The 13,494-nt window shown below is 41.3% G+C and overlaps 1 protein-coding gene across 3 annotated transcripts in view; it reads right to left on the bottom strand.

Annotated features, from left to right (window-relative positions):
* The window catches only part of gne (glucosamine (UDP-N-acetyl)-2-epimerase/N-acetylmannosamine kinase), a 49,094-nt gene that overhangs the window by 5,783 nt on the left and 29,817 nt on the right, over window positions 1-13,494 (bottom strand). For all 3 annotated transcript variants that reach the window (XM_041191441.1, XM_041191432.1, XM_041191451.1), the window contains 5 exons: window positions 11,355-11,565; window positions 8,437-8,566; window positions 7,738-7,959; window positions 5,170-5,352; window positions 2,960-3,076 (listed from right to left, as the gene is read on the bottom strand). In XM_041191441.1, coding sequence (XP_041047375.1) covers window positions 2,960-3,076; window positions 5,170-5,352; window positions 7,738-7,959; window positions 8,437-8,566; window positions 11,355-11,565 — 863 coding nt within the window. The remainder of the gene's footprint in view (window positions 1-2,959; window positions 3,077-5,169; window positions 5,353-7,737; window positions 7,960-8,436; window positions 8,567-11,354; window positions 11,566-13,494) is intronic.

Raw genomic sequence — 13,494 nt, 5'->3', positions numbered from 1 at the left:
ATATGAGCAAATGTGAAATTGTTCATTTTGGCAGCAAGAACAAAAAAGATTATCTAAACAGTGAGAGCTTGCAGAGCTATGAGATTCAGAGGGATCTGGGTGTCCTAGCGCATGAATCAGAAAAGTTACTATGCAGGCACAGCAAGTAATTAGGAAAGTTAATAGAAAGTTATCATTTATTGAGAGGCAAATTGATTACAAGAGTAGGGAGGTTATACTTCAGTTGTACAGGGCACTGGTGAGACCACATCTGGAGTATTGTGTACGGTCTCTCTTTTTAAGGAAAGATGTAAATGCGTTAGAAGCAGTTCAAAGAAGGTTTACTAGACTAATACCAGGAATGGGCGGGTTGTCTTATGGGGAAAGGTTGGACAGGTTAGGCTTGTATCCACTGGAGTTTTGAAGAGTAAGAGGTGACTTGATCGAAATCTTTAAGATCCTGAGGGGTCTTGACAGGGTGTAAGTGGACAGGATGTTTCCTCTTGCGGGAGAATCTAGAACATAGAGGTCACTGTTTAAAAAATAAGGGGTTGCTTATTTAAGACAGGTTTGAGAAGTAACGTTTTCTCTCAGAGGGTCGCAAGTCTTTGGAACTCTCTTCCTCAAAAGGTGGTGGAAGCAGAGTCTTTGAATATTTTTAAGACAGAGCTAGAGAGATTCTTGATTCGAGATTCTTCGGGGGCAGGCAGGAATGTGGGGTTGAAGTTACAATCTTATTGATCTTATTGAATGGCGGAGCAGGCTCGAGGGGCCGAATGGCCTATTCCTGCTCCAAATTCGTATGTTTGTATGTTTGCATGCTCATATGTTTGTGTTTTAAACCCTCCGTGGCCTTACTCCTCCTTCTTCCAGGCTTATAATCTGTGTTTTCCCTCAAATTCTTCATTTGTTATAAGGAGAATGGGCAGTTTGGGTGCAGAGAAACACCACTGCAGCCCTGAAGCGCCAAAGTGCTTTAAACAGAAAGGCAGAGTAGAAACGTTGCCTGGATCTGCTGCTCCATGCGGGTCAGTGGGAGGGGATTTCTGAATGGGTGACTTGCATCCCTTACCATATTCTGTTTGAATTAATTTTAATATTGAAGACAGGACATCCTGGCTTCTGTGGGGGAGTCAAGCTTAACTGTAGATGCAGCAATGCTGCAACTGGTCTGAGAGAACTGCTGCAGTGTAGAGGCAACAGCTCCCTTGGGGCTGCCCATAAAATAATCCAAGAATGTTTTCATGTAAAATGTTTGGAATTTTACTCTCGATGATTAAACAGGCTGCTGCATATACAAAAATCCTGAGCATCCTCTGCCATCACATGCCTGGAACTAATGAATGTTCTTGGCCTTGAGCACAGTAGAGACACAAGTCACACTGCACATCAGTGAACTCACTTTTTGAATTTGGATTCTGTTAGGGTACATCTTGTACATGGCTGGGCCTGGAGGATGGACACTGGGGAGATACAGACCAAAATGGGAAAATTTCCCACCCTTGCCCAATCCAGGGCCACAAAAGCAAAACAAATCAGCCGGATTATCTGAAGAAATTGTGCCAATTCTAATGCAGGAACTGTAATGTAACTTGATTAGGGACTGCCAGCTGTGTTCTATTTGTTCTTGTGTGAACTAACTGCAGGCTTCAAAGTAAACAAGCTAAACAAACATTCACAAGTTACTCAATGAACTATGGAACTAGTAGCTTAAAAATGAAGCACTCAGTTTATAGTGAAGTGTTAGATACTTTGCCCCCCATTTGACTGACAATTTTCCAATCCTAACTGCATCTAACAGTTTGCTGTAACTCTTCAACATGGATAGCTAATTATCAGGTAGCTATGACAACAATGCCACATTAACAGCTCCTACCATGAATATAAAGACCCATTTTGGTTAAGCAAGCTCCCTCAATCGATCTTCGTGATATCACATGGCTTCCAGGTTAAAAATAATGGATTGATATACCTACCACATAAACAATAGAGTACATGAGACCTGCCATTACAATTATCTGTGTATGACAATCAGCAAGACACCACCAGACTTATAGACTCATACACGTTTATAGCATAGGAGGCCATTCTGCCCATCATGTCCATGCCAATCAAAGGTCTGACTACATTAATCCCATTTCCCAGCACTAGGCCCATAGCCCTGGCAATACAAGTGAATATCTAAATACTTCTTAAATGTTGAGAGAGTTTCCGACTCAACCACCCTTTCAGGCAGTGAGTTCCAGACTCCCACCACCCTCTGGGTGAAAAAAATTCTCAACTCCCCTCTTAGCCTCTACCTCTTACCTTAAATCTGTGCCCCCTGGTTATTGACTCCTTTACTAATGGAAAAAGTGCCTTCCTATCCACCCTATCTATGCTCCTCATAACCTTATACATTTCTATCAGGTCCCATCTCAACATTTGTTGCTCCAAGGAAAACAACCCCAGCCTATCCAATCTTTCCTCATAGCTCAGACCCTCCAGCCCAGGCAGCATCCTGGTGAATCTCCTCTGCACCCTCTCCAGTGCAATCACATCCTTCCTATAATGTGGTGACCAGAACTGCACACAGTACTCCAGTTGTGGCCTAACCAGCATTTTACACAGTTCCAGTATTACCTCCCTACTCTTGTTTTCTATGTTTTGGCTAATAAGGGCAAGTATCCCATATTTCTTCTTAACCACCTTATTTACCTGTCCCGCTACCTTCAGGGAACTTAAAAGCCTAAATTTTCCACTGGTGGTAATCTTTTTTTTACCATTACATTAAAATTATGCTGATTGGATGATCTAGGTCAAAGTCTCTTGTATTACAGCAAGTTGAAGCTAGCAGAGGTGCAAGCTGTCACAACAATGTTAGTGTGCCCTAGACTACAGTCTGTCCCACATTACAGTTTATCATATCAGAGTCTATCATAGTGTGTACCATCTTACACTGTTTATCTTTTCACAATATCTATCCTCCTGCATGTATTACCTGTTCGGAGGACTTTTTGTGCCTCAGTGCTCCCTAGTTTGGCAGCTTGAATGAGATGAATTGCACTGACTGTTTCTTCATTTTTGAGAGACATTCCTTCCAACATGAGCAAATCCTCTGAAAGAGTCCATCAGAAATATTAAAGAGCTGTTAATAAGACCAGTGAGCTGAGATTGAATGCACCACACACAGTTAAATGCTTTCACAATTTAATAGAAGAACTGAAGAAAGTTCTACTTGTACCCAGCCCTCTGCCAATGCCACTCTACAGGGATGTGAAGTGGGGGGGATGAGAGTGCCAGTGACTGGGGAAACAGTCAGTCTCCTGATCTCTGCTAAAATCCATAACTATCGTTGCACTTTGCAACAAACGGGAACTCCGATAGTTCTGCAGAGCTCTGAAGAGTCATACAGATTCGAAATGTTAACTCTGTTTCTCTCTCCACAGACGCTGTCAGACCTGCTGAATTTTTCCAGCATTTTCTGTTTTTATTTCAGAGGTAGAAGTAGATATGTACAATCCTGGCAAAATAGAAGAAAAGCCAAGCTACTTAAATTAGAACAAATTTCCACCAATTAAACAAACTAGTTAACCCAGGGCGGGGTGCCCAAACTGTAGCCAATGAGATGTACATAAGAAATAGGAGTAGACAATGCAGCCCATCGAGCCCGCTGTCCTTCAACATGATCATGGCTGATCTTAGACTTCAACTTCACTTTCCTGCCCCCTCCCCCATATCCCATGATTTCCCGAGACACCAAAAATCTGTCTTTCTCAGCCTTAAACATATTCAATGAGCACCCAAACCCTCTGGGGTAGAGAATTCCAAAGGTTCACAACCTTTAAAGTGAAGAAATTTCTTAAGTCAGTCCTAAATGATTGGCCCCTTACCCTGACACTGTGCCCCTGTGTTCTAGATTCCCCAGCCAGGGAAAACAACGTCTCAACACCTACCCTGTCAAGACCCTTCAGAATCTCCGTTATTTCAATGAGGCCCAATTTAATCAGCCTCTCGTCATAGGACAACCCTCTAATTCCAGGGACCAATCTAGTGAACCTTCACTGTACCGCCTCCAATGCAAGTATACCCTTCCTTAAACAAAAACAGAAATACCTGGTAAAACTCAGCAGGTCTGACCCTGTTGAAGAGTCATGAGGACTCGAAACGTCAACTTTGCTCTTCTCCGCCAATGTTGCCAGACCTGCTGAGTTTTTCCAGGTATTTCTGTTTTTGTTTTGGATTTCCAGCATCCGCAGTGTTTTGTTTTTACCCTTCATTAAATGTGGAGACCAAAACTGCACAGTATTCTAGATGTAGCTCACCAAAAACCAATATGATTGTAGCAAGACTTCTTTATTCTTGGACTGCAATCCATATTCAAAGGCCAACATACAATTTACTTTCTTAATTGCCTGCTGTAAGCTAATTTTTGTGTTCCTTTGACAAATACACACAAGTCCCTCTGAACATCAGCATTTGAGTTTCATACCTTTTAAAAATGCTTTGCTTTTCAATTCTTAGTGTCAAAGTGAATAACCTCACACCATGCCACATTATGCTTTGTCAGCCACCTTGTTGCCCATTCACTTAATCTGTCTATATCTCTTTGCAGCCTTTGTGCCCCCCCCCTACAATTTTATATTGTCAGCAAACTTAGATACATTCTGTCTCTTCATCTAAATCATTAATGTAGATTGTAAATAGCTGAGGCTCCAGAGCACTGATCCTTCTGACACTCCACTAGTCACAGCCTGCCAATTTGAAAATGCTCCATTTATCCCTGCTTTGCTTCCCGTTCATGAACCAATCATCTAACCATGCTAATATATCACCCCCAACTCCATGAACCCTTATCTCATGTACAATTCCCGAGCCTTGAGAGTCTGAACTCTTGGCACCTTGACCCTATTTTGGCTTAGATTTCTTATTCCCTGTTTAAACACTGAGGGATCTGGAGGGTTTGGGTAAATCCTAAATCAGAAATATTGTAAATTAATGGAGAAATAGATTTAAAATTGATACCTGGTCCACAGAGCCATGGTACAGACACACCTATATGGCCAACATGCCTGCTCTAGTTTATATACCACACAATTATACATTTAGGTGGTCTGTTAATTTCACTGTTAGGCTCTCATTTGAAACCATGATATCATCAATTTCATAAATTCAAAATATTTGACTTTTTGGAAGTCGTGTGTCACTTACCGTCGTGTAATCTTTTTGCCTCTCTCTGCAACGCTATTCCTGAAGCGTAAGCTTCCATACAGCCCTTACTTCCACACGTGCATTCAGGCCCATCCATTGACACCATAATGTGTCCAAACTCTGCTGCACAGAACGTGCTGCCATGAATCAGCTCATTATTGTGGATGATTCCCCCTCCAATTCCTAGTGGAACAATATTTTTTTTTGGTTAGGAAACATCCATTCCTACATGAATTTTTACATCTCAAAAATAAACTCCGCTCTACATTTAATAGACACCAAAGTATAATGGAACATGCTTGAGAATTATTCTCCTTCTAATGATGCCAATAACACACTGGATTCCTATGGTAGACACAGTCTTACTGATGATTTGAACATCCACAGCAGATGCCAAAGGCCACTTTGCTCTGTTGAATACAGTTGGGTGAATCTCAAATGTCTCAATGTTTTCTGAGTTCAGGAACAGATCAAGAGGTTCTTTATTTCAGCCACAATCTCAACTTAATTCTCCTTCTCGCTTGTGGCTCTATTGCTGCTTATTATTTTTATATGGAAGCTGCATTTTGAGGTATTCCTGGTAGAACACCATGGCATTACCATTTTTCAACAATCACTCACTGCCATTTCTAGAAGTTTAAGATGGAGGATAAGGCATGCTCCAAGTCAGGGTACCAGCTAGGAAAGGATTATATGAGTTGCAATGTTTTAAATTCACCTGATGGTGTAATGTCCAGTTAACTAGCAGAGAAATTTGCATGAAAGCAATAACACCTTCAACTGCATTTCTTCAACAAATGACCCAAAGGTAGAAAGTAGGGGGAAAAAAAATTGATCACCAAATACTGACTATAGGCAAATAAACAAAAAGATTACAGTGCTTGCAAAAGCATTTAATCTACTAACTTAATCAGCGTAGGGTTTGACCAAGAAAATGGTGCATTTAAGAGATTTCTTCTGCAGTGAAGCATCAATAGGATTATGACTGACGATGGCAGGAAAAGTACCGAATGTCAGTTGAGAACCAAAGGTCCATTAATAGAGCAAGCTGGAGGGTCACACAGCTCCTCTGGCTGTAAGACCATTCCCTGTAACTATCTCCATTCTGAAGGTAACCCATTCACCTTTATTAGGAGCTTGAAGAAATTGCTGCTCTAACATTTGTTGCTCTTTCATTACAGGCACTGCAGGAAGGAAGTTTTACCTAATTAGAAGCTTCACTGCAGAATATGATATGTCTGCTGAACTTTCAGTTGAAACAGTGTGTCTGATGAATGGATGAAGATTACTCTTTATTAAGGTTTTGAGAGAGATGGATAAAGCTGGTGTACACTGTGGCATCCAGCGGTGCAGGACCACTGCTTTTGGGATCTCCGCATAGCTATCATTTCATGTGTCTCATAATGTGGGGAGCTGGTTAATCTATCTTACCGGAAGGATTCTACTAGTCACTAGTCATGAACTGATGAGATACCCTTGATCAACATTTACCACAAAATGTGAACAAGATCATCAGGAGCGTTTGGTGCCCTTTTAACAGTTGTTCTTGTTCCCTACCTGAGCTATCAAAGGAGTAAGTAAGTAAGAGCTCATGAAAAGCAGAAACAAACGAAGTGCTGATCTTGAAATCTAAGTTACAATACAAATTCAATCAGCTGTTATCTACTGAAATTACACAATGGGCTAAACAGCAAGACGAAGAATGTTTGCTTTTGGACTGGTATTCTTAAAGGTCACAAACTTCAAAGGCATATATTCCTTTGATTTCACTGTTGGGTTATCAATTATGCAGAAACTAAGACAGTCTTTTGTTCTTTAAAAACAGGAATGACAGGCTGAAGTGATTAGTATCTTTAGCATCTTTGAATCGATCACTTTAGGTGTTTTGCAAATGTGAGCTTTTGGCTGCCTGATCCAAAGGCAGAGGGCCCATTCCGATTGGATGGCCCTGGAGATAGTGGGCAATATTTGCACAATAACAGGCACAGTCAAATGAAAGGCGCTGGGTAAACTGGTTATGATAGCTACCAATTGAAAAAGAAGCTGGCAAATGCCTCAAAAACCATCGAGCTGGTTATCCAGCTTTATTTAATTTTTTTTTATCCATTCATGAGATGTGGGCTTTGCTGGCTGCATTTATTGCCCATCCATAATTGCCCTTGAGAAGGTGGTGGTGAGCTGCCTTCTTCAACCGCTGCAGTCCATGTGGTGTAGATTCCAGGATTTTGACCCAGTGACAGTGAAGGAATGGCGATATATTTCCAAGTCCGGAGGGTGAGTGGTTTGGAGGGGGACTTCCAGGTGGTGGTGTTCCCATCTATCTGCTGCCCTAGTCCTTCCAGATGGTAGTGATTGTGGGTTTGGAAGGTGCTGTCTAAGGAGCATTGGTGAATTCCTGCAGTGCATCTTGTAAATGGTACACACTGCTGCTACTGTGTGTTGTGGTGGAGGGAGTGAATGTTTGTGGATATGGTGCCAAGTGGGCTGCTTTGTCCTCTTGTTCCCCTATTGTCCTATTTTTTTTTGTAACTGTAAAAACTGGTTTACTTGACACTATTCATTGCTCACCTGTGCCAGTGATCACAGTTACAAAATTTTCCAATCCTTTGCCTTGGCCAAACTTTCTTTCTGCCAAAGCAGCACAATTGCCATCATTGTCTACCCAAACCGGCAGGTGAAGGATGTCTGATATTGGTGTCCGCAGATCCACAGAGACCCATTCCTGAATAAGTTTGGTAGAATGAAGCACAATTCCTTCATTATGGTTGACACGGCCACCTGTGGAAATGCCTGAAGAGTGAAACACAAATGTAATTAAATAACCAGAACACAGGGTTCAGAATCTCATTCACCCCCATGCAGGCTCTCCTAACCCCGATCTAATGACTAGGACTGAATATAATCTTTAGTGCTTCCATTTTAGCTTTTAAATAAAAGAAATACTGAGTACCAATCTAAATGTCTGCGCTGAATGGAACAGTAATTGATTCACAATTTAAAACACAAATCAGGAAGTGGTGTGTTAATATATAAATATGTACATTTCTGTATGATAGTAAATATAGTCCTGTCATGTGGAACCCAGAACTATACAGAAGATCCAGAATGGGTCAATTACACAGGGAATTTTTGATACAAATTAACTTTTTCAATTTTTACACTTTTAGATTGTATGTTAATTTCATTTAATCTACTTGTTTATAACAGACATTTCTTACTGTTTGTACCAGCAGATAACTCCTTATAAACTTAAATCCTTATACTTACCAACTCCAAGAATTCTGCAGTTAAGCTTCACTGATTCAGCTGCGGCCTCTACACACAACTTCAGAATCAACTCAATTCTTTCATCATATGTTTTGGGATTGGCCCGAGTGTACTTCTTTATGACTTCACCCTGCAAAAAAATGTAGAAACAAAACATTATGTAAATGATCGAACTTAATCACAAAATTAATTTGTCTTGTTTGTCTTGAGTTTGCTTCACTTTACAAAATAACAGCAATGAACTAACACTGCACGTTGGACACTGGAACTGTATTCAGTGCTTGTAGTTGGGAGTTAGGGAAGCCAATTGCCATCATGAAACTTCCAGAAAGGTCAGGCAATCCTATCATTCAGTCATCATGAACTTCAGCTCATCCAAATCTTTGCTGCCTGAACTTATTCTGCACCAAGTCCCACTCACCCATCACACCTGTCCTTACTGTGAGGGAGTGTCGCTCCCTGGTCACCCAATGAACCAATTTTTTTTTGATCCTTTTGTGTTGATGGTCTTGTCTATCCTCGTCTCTCTACAATTCTTAAGGACTCTCCATTATCTAACCATGGCCTTCAGTGCATCCCCCCTCTCCCTTCATCCCTTCACTAGCTGCCATCTAGGCTACGTGCTGTGGAATTTTCTGAAATAACCCCTTTCTCCTCCTTTCAACCCAGATTTTAAATGAGAATTTTGGTCACGCTGCCTAATCCAGGCTTCAAAATACACAGGGGGAGTGGGGTGGAGAACGGGACAGCAGGAGAATTTGCCCTCAATTGAGAGAAAAGTCACCCTCCCCACTGTTTAAAGTGCACTCTGATAGCATGTTTTGGTTTTAGCGTGGTTTGTCAATTAAGAAACTTAACTGAAAAGTCTCCAATTTTTACTTCAGCGCTGTTCCAGCGTATGTGCTAAGAACCACACTGCATGCTCAGTATATTCTTTAAACGCTTCCCACTTATTTTCTCGCCATTGCTACCCCAACACACCCCCGCCCGCTCATTCCTGCTCACTGGTCCTCCCATTACCCTTTCTCCCACCGTCTTTCCTGACGCCCCCTCTCTCATTCACCACCCTTTTTGCTCCCTCCCATTCGCTAACCCTTGCCTGAGCCCTTGCTCACGACGAAGGTTTGGGAGAAAGGTGGCGAGCTGGAAGCAACAAGGGGGTCAGCAAGTAGGAGCTTGCTGATAAGGCTGGCGAGTAGAAACAAGTCGTGTGTGTGTGTGTGTGTGTGTGTGTGTGGGGGGGGGGGGGGGGGGGGGGGGGTGAGTGGGGTGAGGATCAGTGAGCAGGAGTGGGCTGAGGGCTGGCAAGCAGCCAGCAGCCAGAAGGATATTCGGGGCATCAATGGGTATGGAGAGAAAGCAAGAACATAGCGCTGAGATAGAGGATCAGCCATGATCATATTGACTGGCGGAGCAGGATCAAAGGGCCAAATCGCCTACTCCTGCTCTGAGTTTCTATGTTTAAGGTGAGCGAGCGAGAAGCAGTGGGAAGAACAGCAATAGTAAGCAGTAATAATAGAGATCCGGAAGAATATTGATTGACTGTTACTTAGTGTGTAATTATATTTGTGCACCTAAATCTGTCAGTATCTTACAAACAATTTGCACAATTATTGTAAGTGACTTGAATTTTTCATGAGGAATAAAAGATTTAGTAATATATGTAGAGTCATTCTGTTTGGTATTTGTGCTACAACATATATCTATAGAATGAAACCCTAAAAAATCAACACAAATACAGAAGGAATTAGTGAAAATGAAAAGCAGCCTCTGAAAACCAAAACGTAGACAGAGAAAATTAAGCCAGGTAGTTTTTCTCTCAAAAAAAAGTCCTCGAAAAAGAAATGATTTTGAGCCTTGGCTTAATATCTTCTTTCACTTGGGTCCATTTATTTCTAATTCTGCCTTCATGAAGGACTTTGGGACCTTTTTCCACATTACTCGGCACTATACACATAAAGTATTAGCGGCAGCTGCTGTATCACCAAGTGACAAACAAACAAATGGGTGGAATGAGATTTCTGAGGAATAAGAAAGTCAGAGCGTCAGGAAGACATAAAAATTCTCAATGTTATTAGAATTTATTGTAAAGTTGTGCTGTGTGTGTGTGAAAGGCTTAATTGAATTAAAGGCAGCTGGTCTGAAGTCTTTGATGTGGTAAAAGATAAGCCAAGTTTTGAAATGTTAAATAGGTAAACATCGGTGTCAATGGGACATTTCCATTTTTAAATAAACCGACTAGATTGTTTTCAAAGGAGGGAGTGAAATGTGTCACCTAGCCAGGTGAAGTCAGAAACTGCCTTTATTTTTTCCCAAAGATTACTGGTAAAACTTAATATTGAGAGAATTTTATTATCAGAAAGATAAAGTCCAAAAACATAGTGAAACAATGGGTATTTGCATTTAAAGGGGAAGATATGTATAAAGGAGCAAAGGCTTTGTATAAGGTAGACATTTTAGGATTTAACAGGTGCGAAAAGCCTTCACCATCTATGTCTCAAAGAACTGAAGTTAAGAAAACTCACTTTGAATTCGACTGGTTCAGGGTATTGTGTGTCACCTTGCCTGGGTCTTTCAACATCTCTGTGCCTTACTGTTGCCTTAATGAATTGTAACTGGGAGTCAGATTAAGTATGGGAATTAGAAGTTACCATCGTAGAAATTTGTAGATCTATGTATGTGCTTAAAAATCACTTTTCTTGTTAATAAGTGTTCAATCTAGTTTTATAAAAACCGAGAAGACTTGGTGGTCGTATTACTACTGAATTCAAGGCACGCATCTCAAAATTTATACAATTTGCAAAACAAGTTGTAGCAGTTGTTTCAAGTTTCCCTCTGGGATTTGAACTCAGCATTTACCATCGGCTGTGCCATAACAAGAGCTAAACCGACACTCTGCTAAATGAAAGGATTATTACCTTCATGCTGACAATAGCCACCCGCAGATTTGTTCCCCCCAAATCAACAGCTAAAGCACTCTGTGTTTCCAGGATATGGTCAATATCTTGTGAGATGCACTCTTTCACTGGTGGGAAACAAAACTTCTTCTGCAAAGGCTCATCCATGTCTATCGACTTTAGGAACTTCAATATCCGTGGAACTGCATTGCCATCACCATAGATCTTCGAGCTTGAAGTGGAAAGGCATTCATCATTACTGATTCATCAAAAGATTATTTCATAAAATGCAGGAGGAAGACAATGTGGTCCATTTTATCTCATCCATCCAGAATCTAAGACCTTTAATTCCCCTCCCCTACACATACGCTTTTATGCCCTTTACAAATATTTGGTCAGATTTGTGCTGGTCCTCAAGAATTGGAACAGTCTGATCATTGTTATTTGCAATAAAAATTGTGAAAGAATCTTTAAAGATCATGCCTAGAAATAATCTCAGGAACATAAGGTCATTCAGCCCATCAAGTCAGTTCCAGCATTCAATTAGATCATTGCTAATCTCTATCTTAGTTCCACCCACCTGCCTTGGTTCCTTTGTCTAACAAAATCTATCAAATGCACTTTTGAAATTTTCAATTGATCTCCAGCTTTTTGGGGAGGAGTTCTATAGAACATCATAAGGCCATTATCAATCTAGCATGGATTATGGAAATTTCAGTGCATAAAGTGGCCAATGGTCCATCATGCTTGTGCTGGTGCTAGCTTCTTGTCAAAAAGTACCCAGTTTAATATTATTTCTGTACTCTTTTCCCTAACTGTTAATATCAAATTCTCTCTTAAATCCTGTGATTAACTTGGCTTCAGTAGCCATTTGTGGTGAAACATTTAAAATTCCAATTCCTCTTTGCTTATTTGGAAAATGTTCTGTAAAACTCTGCTTCTAATACAAATAGTAAATTTGTGTGAAGAAGTGCTTTCTGACATCAACCCTGAGTGGCCCGGCTCTAATTTTAAGGCCCCTTTAAGGTTAAGCCTTGTTCTGCACTAAAAGCGATTTCCCTACAACATTTAGATGTAACTGATACATAGGCCTGGACTTTGGAATCCTGTCAGATTGGTGATGGGGATGATGCAAGTTTAGGGAGAGGGAGACTCCTCTGCCCTGATGCCAACAGATCTTCTACAGTTAGGTTCATCATAACTAGTGCAGCAAGCACTTTGCAACACTTTCAGTCCAGGATTAGAGAGTATAACAGTGATATCACCTGTCACAGCAAAGGGTGACAAGGGTCCTAGGGCCTGCCAAAAAGTCTTTAGAATAAAAACATGTAAAAGCAAGAAGCACCTCATAAAGGCCCTAAATGCATAAAGCAAGATTGCCCTTTAATTTTTTATGTTCCATTTTGCCTTCTTTGTAAAACTAAATGACAGCAATGCAATGGTGCTCCTAATGCCCATTGTTGCTAAGGCATTGATGACAAGAAATGCGGTGAATAATGTATTCCCATCAATAACTTCATTTTCAGCTTCTCCCAATGCTCCCACTGGAAAAAACTGAAGGGACAGTGGAAATGTTCCTTTAGGCTTTTCTCACTCCTGCCCAACTCAAATTTTAAGAAAATTGGTGCATAAAGTCCAAAATTGCCAAGGCTCTTTCTGTTGATAAAGCAGCAGCAAACCCAAGGAATCGTGGCCATGTATCAACCATGGGAAATCTCACCCCATTATCATATTCTGGACATTGTCCAGAGTAAAATCTGAGGTCTAATTTCAGGTTAAAAAGTAACCAACTGCAGCAGCCTCTCCCAGGCTCTCCTCAGCAGTGCAGCACTAATCCCTAAAAACCAGCTCCGCTGGGTGTGACATGTCATTTGTATACCTGATACCAGACAGCTGAAGCAACTGCTCCAGGCCAAACTCGGTTGCTGCAGGAGGGCAGCGGAAACATTTTAGGGGTGTCCGCAGAACGTCCCTGAAGAGGTGAAACATCCGCCAACTCGTGCGAGTCTCTGGCTTTTGACCCACCAAAATGGAGATAGTTTATTATGAAGGCACCAAACCCATCGAGAAACTTAGCCATGAACATGCAGAGGTGGGGTCGAAGCATCGCGCGGGGGTGGGGGGGGGGCAAGGCATCAGAGGGAGTGCACAAACCTCCAAA

The sequence above is a fragment of the Carcharodon carcharias genome, chromosome 1 (genome assembly GCF_017639515.1).
Source record: "Carcharodon carcharias isolate sCarCar2 chromosome 1, sCarCar2.pri, whole genome shotgun sequence".
NCBI classification, from domain to species: domain Eukaryota; kingdom Metazoa; phylum Chordata; class Chondrichthyes; order Lamniformes; family Lamnidae; genus Carcharodon; species Carcharodon carcharias.
This window is presented reverse-complemented; position numbering and strand designations above follow the sequence as displayed.